Below are 13,496 nucleotides of genomic sequence, written 5' to 3' on the forward strand. Positions count from 1 at the left end.
GCATCATGTTATCTAATGGAAACCTGCCACTTTGTGGGTTCTTTCTTTATCCGTGGCTGCTTTAGGGGACACTTGTTCCTACACCATTCACATGAGGGAAACTGGAGCTCCACCTATCACACTAATTCAATGGAAACCAATGGCTTTCCTTAGTCTGCACCTCTTCAGGAGGGTGGATTAAACCTGGCATCATGGCTCTAGTACTGCCCTGGTCCCTTGCTAGTAATGGGTGTGCGCAGGCCCTCTGCCTTGGGAAAACACAGGATTACAAAAAGCATTTGTATTACACTGGATTAACCACCATCATGAGATCTTTCTCTAAAGGACTGATAAACACCATTATTCCTAATGAATGATCCGGCTGGAATTTCCATCAGAGTGCAGTGCCGTCAGAATCCAGAGGATCCTTGCTTCCCAACGAGTCAGGAAAGTGTGGTTACTCCTTTTAATATTAATTTCTAAAATGTTCTAAAATGTTTAGCTGATTAAGGGCCAGATGTAGGAGCCCTAATACCGGTCGGTAACGGCCGAATTCGCGCGTTACCGACCGGTATTAGGGTTTTCTGATGTAGGGGGCCTATATTTTACCGATTCTGTAAATTTACAGAATCGGTAAATTTACAGAATCGGTAAAATACCGAATCGGTATATTTACTGATTCGGTAAATCCATATGTAGCTGACAATCCTAAGAGTGCCACAGGCCCTTAAGAGTCGGTATTTTACCACCCAATCCTATTGGGTGGTAAATTACCGAATTCAGGTGTGCATGCACATCTGTGCATGCACACCTGTGCAATGTGACACACAGACATGCCCTTAGGGCATGTATGTGTGCCACATGTCACACAAGCCTGTACTTGGGGTGCTAGAGGGTGTCAAAGTGACACCCCCTGCACCCTTGCAGGATTCAGTATTTACCGATTCGGTAAATACCGATTCGGTATTGCCCATTGATTCCTATGGGCTTCAAGGCCCATAGGAATCAATGGGCAATACCGATTCGGTATTTACCGAATCGGTAAATACCGAATGTTACAGATTCGGTAATTCAAAATAAAAATGTACCTACATCTCCCTCCTTCTAATTTACCGACTCATAAATACAGAATCGGTAAAATTCGGTATTTAAGGGTCGGTAAATTAGAGTTACCTACATCTAGCCCCAACTCTTTTTAATTTTTTTATGAAAACCTGCGAAAAAGTGTGTGCAATAGTTTTGAAAATTCTTTTAATAAAATGAAATTAACTATTTTAAAACTTACTCTAAATTAATATTCCACATCATTGATGTGGGCACTAACAGTTAAACAAACAACAGCCAGAGTTCATGCAGTGCACTCCCAGGTGATTCATCTAATTAGAGTTCTAGAATCAAGGATGGCTCATGCTGCCTAAGGGTTTTTTTAGCCACACTGTTTATAAATACTGTCAGACTCTTTTCTGAGCCATGTCAAACTCTTCACCATTTGTGCTGATTGTGTTGTTTTAGGTTTGTTCCCAGAGACTGATTCATAAAATGAGTCACAGGCTAAATCCCTGCAAGTCGCTACTCAACAATGGGACATGACTCACCTGCCCGCTGTTCGCCAGGTCATCCACGGACAGCATTGGATCCAGGTGGAGGGAGAGCCCGAAATCACACAGGCAGCAGGTGAGGTCACTCTTCACCAAGATGTTGGAGCTCTTCAGATCCCGATGAACGATGGGCATTTTGGGTCGCCCACAGGGCGTGTGGTCACTGTGCAAGTGGGCGATGCCCTGAGCGAGGGATCCTCCAAGCTTCCAGAGGTCTCCCCAGCAGATGATATGTCTGGAGAGGTATTCCTGTAGGTTCCCCTTGGAGTGGAAGGCGGTGATAAGCCAATACTGCTTGCCGCGATCTGTCTTGCGTTCCTCCGCTGTCAGGAACTGGAGAACATTCTCATGCTTCAGGTTGATATCCGAGAAAACGTCCTTCTCGTTTTTCCAGGAGGCGTACTCCTCATACGGGAAGATCTTGACGGCCACAGTTTCGTATTGGTCTGAAGTGTTTTGCTTCAGCTTGGCTTTGTACACCTCGGCGAACCGGCCCTTACCCACCAAGGTGTCCAGCTCGATGGGGAGGAGCTCGGTGTTGTGGTTGATGTTGTTAGCGCACGTGGAACTGATGTCAGAGCGGTCGTCGTCCATCATGATGGCCCGGATGTCACTGCAGTCCATGTTAGGGTGCCTGGACTTGCAGTCCTTCTCCCACTTCCGATGGAGTTTCTTTCTTCTGTTGATGCGGTAACAATAGAAAGCGATAATGACCAAGAAGGCAATTAAGATGGGCGGGAGGAGGCTGATGGGGATTAGCATCGCCTTTGGAATCCCCTTCCATTCTGGAAAAAAAAAAAGTGAGAATCAGCAAAATACATTGTAACAGTTTGGTCCAATAAAGAATCAGTCTCCCTACAGAATGTTCATAACATCTTAAAAAGACATATGTAAGCAGCAAGAGTTTTTTTATTGTATATTTCTAAAAAATATGGCATTGACAATACCTTAATGAACAATGACTTAATGACAATACAGGAAGTGACATCATGTGACCTTTGAGCTGCCCCCGCCCCCTCTCCCGACAGGGTACATTATTTCCTAGCACCTGACCATTTAGTGTTGGATTCTAGTAATGTACTGAAAACTATGAGATTGTTGTGCAGAAATCAAAGTGGTAGACGAAATGCTATCACTTGAACTTTGACCCGTTGTGAACACCACAGGAAGTGAATTCATCTTTCTTTTCACTGCTATCCCCATTGAAGATTATTCACCACAATTCCAGGATTAATGGAAGTGACAATATTCCCCCCGCTGACATCACAGGATTGACCTGTTGGTCCACCTTTAACCTCTCACCTGCCTCCCATTGGCTGTGGAAAGTTGAAAGGAAGTACAAGCAGTGGAAACAGCAGGAATTAAATAGGGCGTCCCTCTGTTTGTAGTGGGTCTTATTCACAAAGGTAAATTTACACTTTTGTTATAGGTAAATACATAAGAAATTCCTGAACATTGTATATCCCCTTATATGGTTCTGAACCTGGTAATCTGAGGACCGCCCAGCAGGAATCCCTGTTTCCACTGGTAGCATAGTCAGATTTCTCTGACCAGATAAAGCAGCCTGAGAAGTCTCTGAGAATCACTGGAAGATGCATGAAATTACCAGGATACTCTAAATACTTCTAGTGCATCTCTTGAGATGTGTTCATGATGGGGCAGAGGAGAAAAGAAGTTCAATATCCTGAATACTGGACATTTGATCAGCTTCACAAAACTAACTGGACATAACAGGAGTCAGAAAATTGTTTGAAACATGCCAGTCTACTATTTTTCAAAACCTTTATTGTGTCACAGTAACTTAGTTATCACCCCTGGTAAATACTTATTATGCAGCCACTGATGTTTGGTTAGACGTTTTTGGCATATTTGGGACAGGAGCCACCCACTGTAACTACCTGAGTCTTATACTCCTTAAACCTAGAAATTAAAACCTTTTTTTTCTCCATTTCCTTAGCATACGCTCCAAATGTTTGCTGGCACTACGGTAAAACATGCTATTCTGCAGAATGGACTGCCTGCCAGCAGGGGTCAACACAGAGAAATATTTAGATCGAACTTACCGGATAGTGAGCACATGCGCTGTCTGTTGCGAGGCATATTGTGGCTTACCAAGAAAATCGAGGCGCTTGAAACTCGCACATTGCTTTCCATTGGTTGGCTTTTCTTGTCACTCGCATTTGCCTGCTTCTCATTCGTCTCCCAGGTTTCAATCTTGTGTTTGTCTCTCCCTTGCAGCATTGCCTTTTTACAATCTCTTTGAATGGCTGGCACTGCCATTTCCACAGCTTACTGCTTTTTTGTTTTGTGTGAAGCACTCCATTAGAATGCATGTGTTTTCAGGCCGTCTCCCTTATGTACGTCTCTTCCCCCAGTACACTGTATTTTTCTCTGCTACCCAACTCCTTCTAGCCACCCACTCCCTCTTGCCCTCGTCTGTGTGCTTCTTTTCATTGCTCCTCCCACCAGTTCCATCTCTCCTGCTTTCCCCTCAGCCCCCATGTTTCTTTTGCTCCCGTGCTGTTTGTTTTGTGTCCTATTAGGTGAGACCTTTTGGTATTGCCAATGCTTGTTTTTAAATCTGTCTGCTCTGGAGTGCACCTCAGTGAACAGACTACTATTATGTGCTCAGTAATCATGGAAGCCTAAAACCGTGACTCCTGTGATTCCCTAAAGAGGTTATATGTTATAAAGATTTATATAGCTCTCTATTGCCATTATATGGCCTTGCAGCAAATTGCCAGCAATGCCGGAGTTCAGAAACTTTCATGTCCAGATCTCAGGATTCCATTCCAGACTCGAGTCTGACATTTTCACCACAACTTGGGTATCCAACGAAGGTCTTAGAATACCAGGTCCATGTCAACCTTTTAGGATATTCATATGAAATAAAAGTATATTTTATCAGCCTGAAAGGAAATAGTTTACTTTGTGCAGGGCTTAAGTGTGATTTAGAAACTGGTGGGAGGAGGTCTCTCAAAGGGGCGTGGTGGATATAATTAAGGGTGTGGCTTAAAAACGAAACTAAAAATCCGTGCTTATCATAGTGTGCCGCCCGACGCATATTTTGCTGCTTCTGTCATTGCATCCAGATATAAAACACAACAAGTAGCATTACACCTAGAAGTCAGGACTGTTGGCTTTGTCAATGGTTGCATAAGATAACTACAAAAACAACAAGTGATGGACTGAATGTGGATCAATGTCACACACTCCCCCAGTCAAAAGATCTGGGCCCAAATCCATCGTTTTTTTCCACTCCACACCACCCTGGGTTAGACAATGGCGATATGCAAATCAGCTCTGACCCTGTTGCCCCATGGGAACAGTCCAGTCCGAACTACAAAAGCCATGTCCTTCCCAGAACGGAATCAAGCATCCGAGGACCGGACCGGTTTCGAGGTAACACCTTTCTTCAGCCCGGCTAGCTTGACTCCAAGTGGTGTGGAGTGCCTGGGACCCACGTCTGGGCATCCCCAGCGCACTTAGGGCGGCAATTGCAAAAACAACAAGTGATGGACTGAATGTGGATCAATGTCACACACTCCCCCAGTCAAAAGATCTGGGCCCAAATCCATCGTTTTTTTGCACTCCACACCACCCTGGGTTAGACAATGGCGATATGCAAATCAGCTCTGACCCTGTTGCCCCATGGGAACAGTCCAGTCCGAACTACAAAAGCCATGTCCTTCCCAGAACGGAATCAAGCATCCAAGGACCGGACCGGTTTCGAGGTAACACCTCTCTTCAGCCCGGCTAGCTTGACTCCAAGTGGTGTGGAGTGCCTGGGACCCACGTCTGGGCATCCCCAGCGCACTTAGGGCGGCAATTGCAAAAACAACAAGTGATGGACTGAATGTGGATCAATGTCACACACTCCCCCAGTCAAAAGATCTGGGCCCAAATCCATCGTTTTTTTGCACTCCACACCACCCTGGGTTAGACAATGGCGATATGCAAATCAGCTCGATCCCTGTTGCCCCATGGGAACAGTCCAGTCCGAACTACAAAAGCCATGTCCTTCCCAGAACGGAATCAAGCATCCGAGGACCGGACCGGTTTCGAGGTAACACCTCTCTTCAGCCCGGCTAGCTTGACTCCAAGTGGTGTGGAGTGCCTGGGACCCACGTCTGGGCATCCCCAGCGCACTTAGGGCGGCAATTGCAAAAACAACAAGTGATGGACTGAATGTGGATCAATGTCACACACTCCCCCAGTCAAAAGATCTGGGCCCAAATCCATCGTTTTTTTGCACTCCACACCACCCTGGGTTAGACAATGGCGATATGCAAATCAGCTCTGACCCTGTTGCCCCATGGGAACAGTCCAGTCCGAACTACAAAAGCCATGTCCTTCCCAGAACGGAATCAAGCATCCGAGGACCGGTTTCGAGGTAACACCTCTCTTCAGCCCGGCTAGCTTGACTCCAAGTGGTGTGGAGTGCCTGGGACCCACGTCTGGGCATCCCCAGCGCACTTAGGGCGGCAATTGCAAAAACAACAAGTGATGGACTGAATGTGGATCAATGTCACACACTCCCCCAGTCAAAAGATCTGGGCCCAAATCCATCGTTTTTTTGCACTCCACACCACCCTGGGTTAGACAATGGCGATATGCAAATCAGCTCTGACCCTGTTGCCCCATGGGAACAGTCCAGTCCGAACTACAAAAGCCATGTCCTTCCCAGAACGGAATCAAGCATCCGAGGACCGGACAAGTTTCGAGGTAACACCTCTCTTCAGCCCGGCTAGCTTGACTCCAAGTGGTGTGGAGTGCCTGGGACCCACGTCTGGGCATCCCCAGCGCACTTAGGGCGGCAATTGCAAAAACAACAAGTGATGGACTGAATGTGGATCAATGTCACACACTCCCCCAGTCAAAAGATCTGGGCCCAAATCCATCGTTTTTTTGCACTCCACACCACCCTGGGTTAGACAATGGCGATATGCAAATCAGCACTGACCCTGTTGCCCCATGGGAACAGTCCAGTCCGAACTACAAAAGCCATGTCCTTCCCAGAACGGAATCAAGCATCCGAGGACCGGACCGGTTTCGAGGTAACACCTCTCTTCAGCCCGGCTAGCTTGACTCCAAGTGGTGTGGAGAGCCTGGGACCCACGTCTGGGCATCCCCAGCGCACTTAGGGCGGCAATTGCAAAAACAACAAGTGATGGACTGAATGTGGATCAATGTCACACACTCCCCCAGTCAAAAGATCTGGGCCCAAATCCATCGTTTTTTTGCACTCCACACCACCCTGGGTTAGAAAATGGCGATATGCAAATCAGCTCTGACCCTGTTGCCCCATGGGAACAGTCCAGTCCGAACTACAAAAGCCATGTCCTTCCCAGAACGGAATCAAGCATCCGAGGACCGGACCGGTTTCGAGGTAACACCTCTCTTCAGCCCGGCTAGCTTGACTCCAAGTGGTGTGGAGTGCCTGGGACCCACGTCTGGGCATCCCCAGCGCACTTAGGGCGGCAATTGCAAAAACAACAAGTGATGGACTGAATGTGGATCAATGTCACACACTCCCCCAGTCAAAAGATCTGGGCCCAAATCCATCGTTTTTTTGCACTCCACACCACCCTGGGTTAGACAATGGCGATATGCAAATCAGCTCTGACCCTGTTGCCCCATGGGAACAGTCCAGTCCGAACTACAAAAGCCATGTCCTTCCCAGAACGGAATCAAGCATCCGAGGACCGGACCGGTTTCGAGGTAACACCTCTCTTCAGCCCGGCTAGCTTGACTCCAAGTGGTGTGGAGTGCCTGGGACCCACGTCTGGGCATCCCCAGCGCACTTAGGGCGGCAATTGCAAAAACAACAAGTGATGGACTGAATGTGGATCAATGTCACACACTCCCCCAGTCAAAAGATCTGGGCCCAAATCCATCGTTTTTTTGCACTCCACACCACCCTGGGTTAGACAATGGCGATATGCAAATCAGCTCTGACCCTGTTGCCCCATGGGAACAGTCCAGTCCGAACTACAAAAGCCATGTCCTTCCCAGAACGGAATCAAGCATCCGAGGACCGGTTTCGAGGTAACACCTCTCTTCAGCCCGGCTAGCTTGACTCCAAGTGGTGTGGAGTGCCTGGGACCCACGTCTGGGCATCCCCAGCGCACTTAGGGCGGCAATTGCAAAAACAACAAGTGATGGACTGAATGTGGATCAATGTCACACACTCCCCCAGTCAAAAGATCTGGGCCCAAATCCATCGTTTTTTTGCACTCCACACCACCCTGGGTTAGACAATGGCGATATGCAAATCAGCTCTGACCCTGTTGCCCCATGGGAACAGTCCAGTCCGAACTACAAAAGCCATGTCCTTCCCAGAACGGAATCAAGCATCCGAGGACCGGACAAGTTTCGAGGTAACACCTCTCTTCAGCCCGGCTAGCTTGACTCCAAGTGGTGTGGAGTGCCTGGGACCCACGTCTGGGCATCCCCAGCGCACTTAGGGCGGCAATTGCAAAAACAACAAGTGATGGACTGAATGTGGATCAATGTCACACACTCCCCCAGTCAAAAGATCTGGGCCCAAATCCATCGTTTTTTTGCACTCCACACCACCCTGGGTTAGACAATGGCGATATGCAAATCAGCACTGACCCTGTTGCCCCATGGGAACAGTCCAGTCCGAACTACAAAAGCCATGTCCTTCCCAGAACGGAATCAAGCATCCGAGGACCGGACCGGTTTCGAGGTAACACCTCTCTTCAGCCCGGCTAGCTTGACTCCAAGTGGTGTGGAGAGCCTGGGACCCACGTCTGGGCATCCCCAGCGCACTTAGGGCGGCAATTGCAAAAACAACAAGTGATGGACTGAATGTGGATCAATGTCACACACTCCCCCAGTCAAAAGATCTGGGCCCAAATCCATCGTTTTTTTGCACTCCACACCACCCTGGGTTAGACAATGGCGATATGCAAATCAGCTCTGACCCTGTTGCCCCATGGGAACAGTCCAGTCCGAACTACAAAAGCCATGTCCTTCCCAGAACGGAATCAAGCATCCGAGGACCGGACCGGTTTCGAGGTAACACCTCTCTTCAGCCCGGCTAGCTTGACTCCAAGTGGTGTGGAGTGCCTGGGACCCACGTCTGGGCATCCCCAGCGCACTTAGGGCGGCAATTGCAAAAACAACAAGTGATGGACTGAATGTGGATCAATGTCACACACTCCCCCAGTCAAAAGATCTGGGCCCAAATCCATCGTTTTTTTGCACTCCACACCACCCTGGGTTAGACAATGGCAATATGCAAATCAGCTCTGACCCTGTTGCCCCATGGGAACAGTCCAGTCCGAACTACAAAAGCCATGTCCTTCCCAGAACGGAATCAAGCATCCGAGGACCGGACCGGTTTCGAGGTAACACCTCTCTTCAGCCCGGCTAGCTTGACTCCAAGTGGTGTGGAGTGCCTGGGACCCACGTCCCAGGCACTCCACACCACTTGGAGTCAAGCTAGCCGGGCTGAAGAGAGGTGTTACCTCGAAACCGGTCCGGTCCTCGGATGCTTGATTCCGGTCTGGGAAAGATATGGCTGTTGTAGTTCAGACTGGACTGTTCCCATGGGGCAACAGGGTCAGAGCTGATTTGCATAAAGCCATTATCTGACCCAGGGTGGTGTGGAGTGCAAAAAAACGATGGATTTGGGCCCAGATCTTTTGACTGGGGGAGTGTGTGACATTGATCCACATTCAGTCCATCACTTGTTGTTTTTTGCAATTGCCGCCCTAAGTGTGCTGGGGATGCCCAGACGTGGGTCGCAGGCACTCCACACCACTTGGAGTCAAGCTAGCCGGGCTGAAGAGAGGTGTTACCTCGAAACCGGTCCGGTCCTCGGATGCTTGATTCCGGTCTGGGAAAGATATGGCTGTTGTAGTTCAGACTGGACTGTTCCCATGGGGCAACAGGGTCAGAGCTGATTTGCATAAAGCCATTATCTGACCCAGGGTGGTGTGGAGTGCAAAAAAACGATGGATTTGGGCCCAGATCTTTTGACTGGGGGAGTGTGTGACATTGATCCACATTCAGTCCATCACTTGTTGTTTTTTGCAATTGCCGCCCTAAGTGCGCTGGGGATGCCCAGACGTGGGTCCCAGGCACTCCACACCACTTGGAGTCAAGCTAGCCGGGCTGAAGAGAGGTGTTACCTCGAAACCGGTCCGGTCCTCGGATGCTTGATTCCGGTCTGGGAAAGATATGGCTGTTGTAGTTCAGACTGGACTGTTCCCATGGGGCAACAGGGTCAGAGCTGATTTGCATAAAGCCATTATCTGACCCAGGGTGGTGTGGAGTGCAAAAAAACGATGGATTTGGGCCCAGATCTTTTGACTGGGGGAGTGTGTGACATTGATCCACATTCAGTCCATCACTTGTTGTTTTTTGCAATTGCCGCCCTAAGTGCGCTGGGGATGCCCAGACGTGGGTCCCAGGCACTCCACACCACTTGGAGTCAAGCTAGCCGGGCTGAAGAGAGGTGTTACCTCGAAACCGGTCCGGTCCTCGGATGCTTGATTCCGGTCAGGGAAAGATATGGCTGTTGTAGTTCAGACTGGACTGTTCCCATGGGGCAACAGGGTCAGAGCTGATTTGCATAAAGCCATTATCTGACCCAGGGTGGTGTGGAGTGCAAAAAAACGATGGATTTGGGCCCAGATCTTTTGACTGGGGGAGTGTGTGACATTGATCCACATTCAGTCCATCACTTGTTGTTTTTTGCATAAGATAACTAAGCAACAACTACGGCTTTGTTGCATAGAATATTGAAAATGCTTCGTTTCTGTAATAATGAGACTATGAAAGAACTATAACGAGTCTCTTTGAAGTTGCATCGAAGGCAGTAATGGGTGACACTTCTACAAAGTTAAGATTTTTGTCAGCCTTAGTGAGTGGGTAAAAATGAAGAGCCCGATAGGGTGCCAACACTTGCTTTTTAGAACTGCTGGTGCTGAGCACCGGCAGGACCAGGCCCACTTAAAGCCCTGATGTGTTTTTACTGAAAATCTGGTACAGCATGGGAGTCCTGGAACTACCTTGGATACCCCTGTTCCAGTCAGACTTTAAATCTGTCTTACAGTCATACGGCTATTAGAGGGTCTGAATACAGAGCCAGAAGGGGAATAAAGGAGAAGGATTGGAGGAGGATGTAGCATCAGTACCCTACGTTGTTCTGTGACGTCACTAGGCCAAGACGCCAGTCAGTGCAATCGAAACCAATTGCTGACGGTTGTTTGGCTGGTTGTTGGGGGCGGGGCCAGGAGCAGCTGGCTGCGATGTTCCGCTCCACGTTCAACACAGACAGGAAACCACATGTCTGATGCTGTAATGTTCGTTTGTCTTCCCGCCATGGCGACCCGAGGCAAGCGGCCCAGGGAGTCTGCTTTCACTTAAATGGAATACGGATATAAAACAAGGAAACAGGAATGGAAAAGCATCTGGCGCTCAAAGTGTTTTTATATGTTGCTTAGTATATTAGCTCACTCATTTAATGCACGAGTGTACGTCAAAAAGGAGGCACAATGGAAGTGCCCGTAGGCAGCAGCCTGGCACCCTATATTTACTGAAGAACATAGCAAGGTATGCCCACTACAATAAGTACGCCCCCAAGGTGGCAGTATGGAAACATGGCATAGCCAAAGGAAGGCATGAGCACAATTGAAATTAAACTGGTCAAATTTGTGAGAATCTCATAATTGTGTTACATGAAATTATGCATTATGCAATTTTGTGTAATTTTACTTTGCGGGACAGTCAGCGCACACAATGCCCCACAATGAGGTATTTCTTGCTTGAACCAGTTTCGTGTCAGAATCCCATGTGACATTTTTACAAGAAGTATGCTCTCGCGTGAAGAATAACTCATCGAGATAGCGGCAAGCTCTTATGAAATGTTGCTTGAAAAAAATTGAAATAACTTCGCACACTCCAGAGCACCCATTCCATAAACAGCCGGAGTGGTACAGCCGAGGGCACACACTGCAAGAACAGCCAGAGTGGCACAGTCTGGGGTATACTTTATACAAACAGCCAGAGTGGGCGAGGCAGAGTGGTTGGGCTAATTGGGCAAAAGTGCCCTTCTTCTACCCGTCCAGTGGGACCCTAATTAGAAACAAAGGGCTTCATGCACAGGACTGACCCTATTTTGGAGTTTTGTGCCGGTCAGTGCCTAGTGCTAAGAGGGAGTTCTGAAAGTGGACATTGGGATCATTCGTCTAAAGGATGCACTTGTCTTCTTGATATCCCTATGGAATTCCCTTCACACAGTTTTGATGGTGTTGGACTTCGAGAGAAGGATGCCGTGCTGGTGATACTTTTAAGGGGCATGGGTGAACATTGACCGTATACTGTTCAAGGAACCTACCTTATAATATCAGCCTGACCAAAGACTCCAGACTGAGGATGCAAAGCTCTTGAAGCTGTCCTCTTATAAACGGAATGCCATAGGGATATCAAGAAGACAAGTACATCCTTTAGACAAATGATCCCAATACTGTAGGGACACAGAAGAAGGACCATAAGGTCTGCTCTACTCGAGAAGAGGGAACACTCATTGGAACATGACGGATGACTGATGAGCCCTGAAGAAGTTCTTTAATAGGACGAAACACATTGGCTACTGTGAAGAAGAAAATAAAGATTCAAAGAATAAAGAATTGTGTGAACTATTTCACCCGGTGGAACTGATTTCTTATGTGTAGTGTGTGCGGGTCAAATCATTTTTTGTAATTGTCTGTTGTGGAAGGTTTTTTATGACATAGGAAACTAAAAGGGTCCTGTTTCCTTTGATCAATGCACCACATGTTTACAAAATTTCCCATAATATAAATAAGTGCAGTTTTATATCCTCGACCCTTTCTGTAAATCATTCTGCATGCAGATTTGCAGGGATACGTTCGATAGCATAGTGCCGAGCATGCGTACCTTCAAGGTCGACGTCACTGAAGGTGGGCATGTCGTTGCACTCTTGACCTGTGCACGCGCACAGGTACAGCAGACCACCAGCAGCCTTCTGCTCCTTCAGCAGACACCGCTCTTCGTCCACGGTGTCCAGGGTGTAATTATACAAGGGCACGCTGGGGTCATGGCACAGTGTTTCTAAGGTCATGCCTTTATCGTTCTTCCGCCTGTAAATGAAAAACAATTGTATCCTTCATGTTAAATAGGCCGCAAATACATCTAGGCTAACAATTATGTGAATAAGGGACGTGCTCTCTTAACATCTCTTTTGCTTCCAGACTAGGATCCTATACATTTTTTCCACATACGATTTAACATTTGAAATGTAATTAGTGGTGTGTTTAAAAAAGTCAGTACTCTTTTACGTATCACAAAACCGTATGCCCTTAAAAAGCTCTTAGGCCCCGATGTAGGCAAATCTGATTTACCCACTCATAAATACCGAAATTTACCGATTCGGAATTTATGAATCGGTAAATTGGAAGGAGGCAGATGTAGGTAATTTTTAATTTACAATTACCGAATCTGTAAGATTCGGTATTTACCGATTCGGTAAATACCGAATCGGTATTCCCCATTGATTCCTATGGGCTTTGAAGCCCATAGGAATTAATTGAAAATACCGATTCGGTATTTACCGATTCGGTAAATACCGAATCCTGGCAGGGGGAACGGGGTGTCACTTTGACACCGTGTAGCACCCCAATTGCAGGCTTGTGTGCCATGTGGCACACAGACATGCCCTAAGGGCATGTCTGTGTGTCACATGGCATAGGTGTACTTGCACAGATGTGCATGTACACTGGAATTCGGTATTTTACCACCCAATGGGATTGGGTGGTAAATACCGACTCCTAAAGGGCCTGTGGCACTCTTTGAAGTGCCACCTACATCTTGATTTACAGAATCGGTAAATTTACTGATTCTGTATTTTACCGATTCTGTATATTT

The 13,496-nt window shown here is 47.6% G+C and overlaps 1 protein-coding gene across 1 annotated transcript in view; it reads right to left on the reverse strand.

Moving 5' to 3' along the window:
* The window catches only part of TGFBR2 (transforming growth factor beta receptor 2), a 202,491-nt gene that overhangs the window by 41,490 nt on the left and 147,505 nt on the right, over positions 1 to 13,496 (reverse strand). The window contains exons 9-10 of the mRNA XM_078663940.1: positions 12,510 to 12,712; positions 1,575 to 2,362 (exon numbers count right to left, since the gene is read on the reverse strand). Coding sequence (XP_078520066.1) covers positions 1,575 to 2,362; positions 12,510 to 12,712 — 991 coding nt within the window. The remainder of the gene's footprint in view (positions 1 to 1,574; positions 2,363 to 12,509; positions 12,713 to 13,496) is intronic.

The sequence above is a fragment of the Lissotriton helveticus genome, chromosome 10 (genome assembly GCF_964261635.1).
Source record: "Lissotriton helveticus chromosome 10, aLisHel1.1, whole genome shotgun sequence".
Taxonomy (NCBI): Eukaryota; Metazoa; Chordata; class Amphibia; order Caudata; family Salamandridae; genus Lissotriton; species Lissotriton helveticus.